Source organism: Myotis davidii, unplaced genomic scaffold, assembly GCF_000327345.1.
Source record: "Myotis davidii unplaced genomic scaffold, ASM32734v1 scaffold197, whole genome shotgun sequence".
NCBI lineage: Eukaryota > Metazoa > Chordata > Mammalia > Chiroptera > Vespertilionidae > Myotis > Myotis davidii.
The window spans coordinates 3,086,454-3,088,569 of record NW_006291549.1 but is presented as its reverse complement, the minus strand read 5'-3'; the positions used below and the strand labels follow the sequence as shown (position 1 = coordinate 3,088,569).

The following is a 2,116-nucleotide window of genomic DNA, read 5'->3' as shown; positions in this document are numbered from 1 at the left end:
CTCAGCGAACGTACCTCAATCAGATTGAGGACGTTTTTAGCAAAGGCCAGCTTAGGAGTACCCTAATGAAGTTAATGACAATGTACCTACCTATATAGTGTAAGTTTAAAAAATTTGGCTCTCAAAAGAAATTTCAATTGTTGTACTGTTGATATTTGGCTCTGTTGACTAATGAGTTTGCCGACCACTGGGTTAGGCCATCTGTGTCTCCCTTTATGTACTGTTCTGCTCTTCTGGGTTTTCTGTAAGGTCAAGCAGAGGAAGGAAATAAATGTTAGCAGGAGAAGGTATGGGAGCACAGAGAAGGAAGTGGTGGTGTCTGGAAAAATAGAGTTAGCTCCACAGTGTGGGGGTTTGGGGGGAAGGAAGGCAGGAAGAGCAGGCGCAGAGGAGAGGCCTTCTCAGTGGCCCGGGGCGGTTGGAGTGGAATGTGGGCCGGGGGCGGTGGGAGATGCGGCTGGAGAGTAAGGCAGGGCCAGGGCCAGCGAAGCTCACACACCATGCTAGCAGGCTGGGCTTTATCGGGAAGGGTTTTAAGCTGGGGAGTGAAATGATCTGATTTTCAGGTTAGAGGGCTGATTCTGGCCAACTCAGGGGATTGAAGTAGAAGTGGCCGCAAGGAAGCAGGAAAGCCAGGCAGTCAGCTGTCACCTGATCAAGTGAGGAATGGTCAGGGTCTGAGCCTTGGAGGGAAGACAGACTGATGAGGTGGAGGGGCCGTCGCTGGTGAGTGACTGGAGCCGTGCGGGGTGGATCCAGATGGTGTCCAGGAGCCCAGGTGGGTGAGGAGAGAATGGGGTGTCTTTCTCGAAGGTGGGCAACAGAGGAGGAAGAGCAGTTGGGGGCATGGAGTAGATCGTTCTTAGCAGACATTTGTGGAATTGGGCTAAGTGGAAACCAAGAGCCGTACCTGAGCCAGGGGCCCCGTGCATGTGCTTGTTTTCATTACAGGAGAGATTTTGGGCCCCACAAAGTGTTACCAGTGAAGATCTACCAGCCGGAACAGTTCGTCTCAAGTGAAGAGAACATGGATCTGCTCACCACGTATAAACAGGATTACAACCCCTATCCCATCTGTCGAGTGGAGCCCATCAAACCTCGGGACAGTAAATATCCATGTGGTGACAGGATGGAGTCTTTACCCACTTACAAAGGTGGGAGATGCTGGGGGGCAGCTTGGGGGAGGGACGAGGCACAGGCTGAGCTGGACGCAGGCCAGGAGGTGTGTTTGATATGCACCCCCCCTTAGTGCCGGGGTTGGGCACACACTTCCTGTGGGCCTCGGTGGGCCTGCAGCCCATTCTTGCACAGCTGGAGAGCTAAGAATGGTTTTTAAAATTTGAATGCGCAACAAAAGTCAAGACTGGTTCAGGATGTGTGAAAATGACACAAAATTCAAAGGTCAGTGTTCATCAGGACGTTGTGTTGGAACACAGCCACACTTGTTCATTTCCACAGTATCTGTGGCTATGCAAGGCCTAAGACATTTCATGTCTTCCCTCTTATAGAACATCTCTGCTTTAGCTTGTTGTTGAAGCCCTACATTGGGGAAGCATTTCAGTAGAGTGATTGATTTATTTATCATTTAAAAAATTATGGAAACCTAACATATAGACAGAAAAAAATGTACAAATCATAATTATACAGACTAATGAATTTTTAAACTCCATTTAAGAAGTATTTATTTTTTTTGTTTTCCTAGTTATAATTTATTTATTTTTAAAATTCTCATCTGAGGATATGTTATTATTGATTTTAGAGGGAAGGGGAGAGAGAGAAACATTGATCGGTTTGGTTGCCTCCCATATGCACCCTGACTGGGATCGAACTCACACCTTAGGATGGGACCTGATCAGGAATTTTGGTGTTCGGATGATGCTCCAACCAACAGAGCCACCATGCCAGGGCCATTTATTTATTTATTATTTGTTTAATTTCTTTTTTAATTAGTTTACATTCAGTATTATTTTGTATTAGTTTCAGGTGTATGCCATATTGGTTAGACAATCATATAGAACTTTACAAAGTGTTCCCGCCAATATTTCTAGTACCCACCTGGCACCACACATTGATATTAAAATATGATTGAGTGTATTTTCTATGCCGTACTTTACCT

General features: G+C 46.1%; 1 protein-coding gene across 1 annotated transcript in view; it reads left to right on the top strand.

The window, feature by feature from the left end:
• Positions 1-2,116, top strand: part of SAXO1 (stabilizer of axonemal microtubules 1) — a 23,618-nt gene that overhangs the window by 13,386 nt on the left and 8,116 nt on the right. Inside the window, exon 3 of the mRNA XM_006764943.2 lies at positions 952-1,154. Coding sequence (XP_006765006.2) covers positions 952-1,154 — 203 coding nt within the window. The remainder of the gene's footprint in view (positions 1-951; positions 1,155-2,116) is intronic.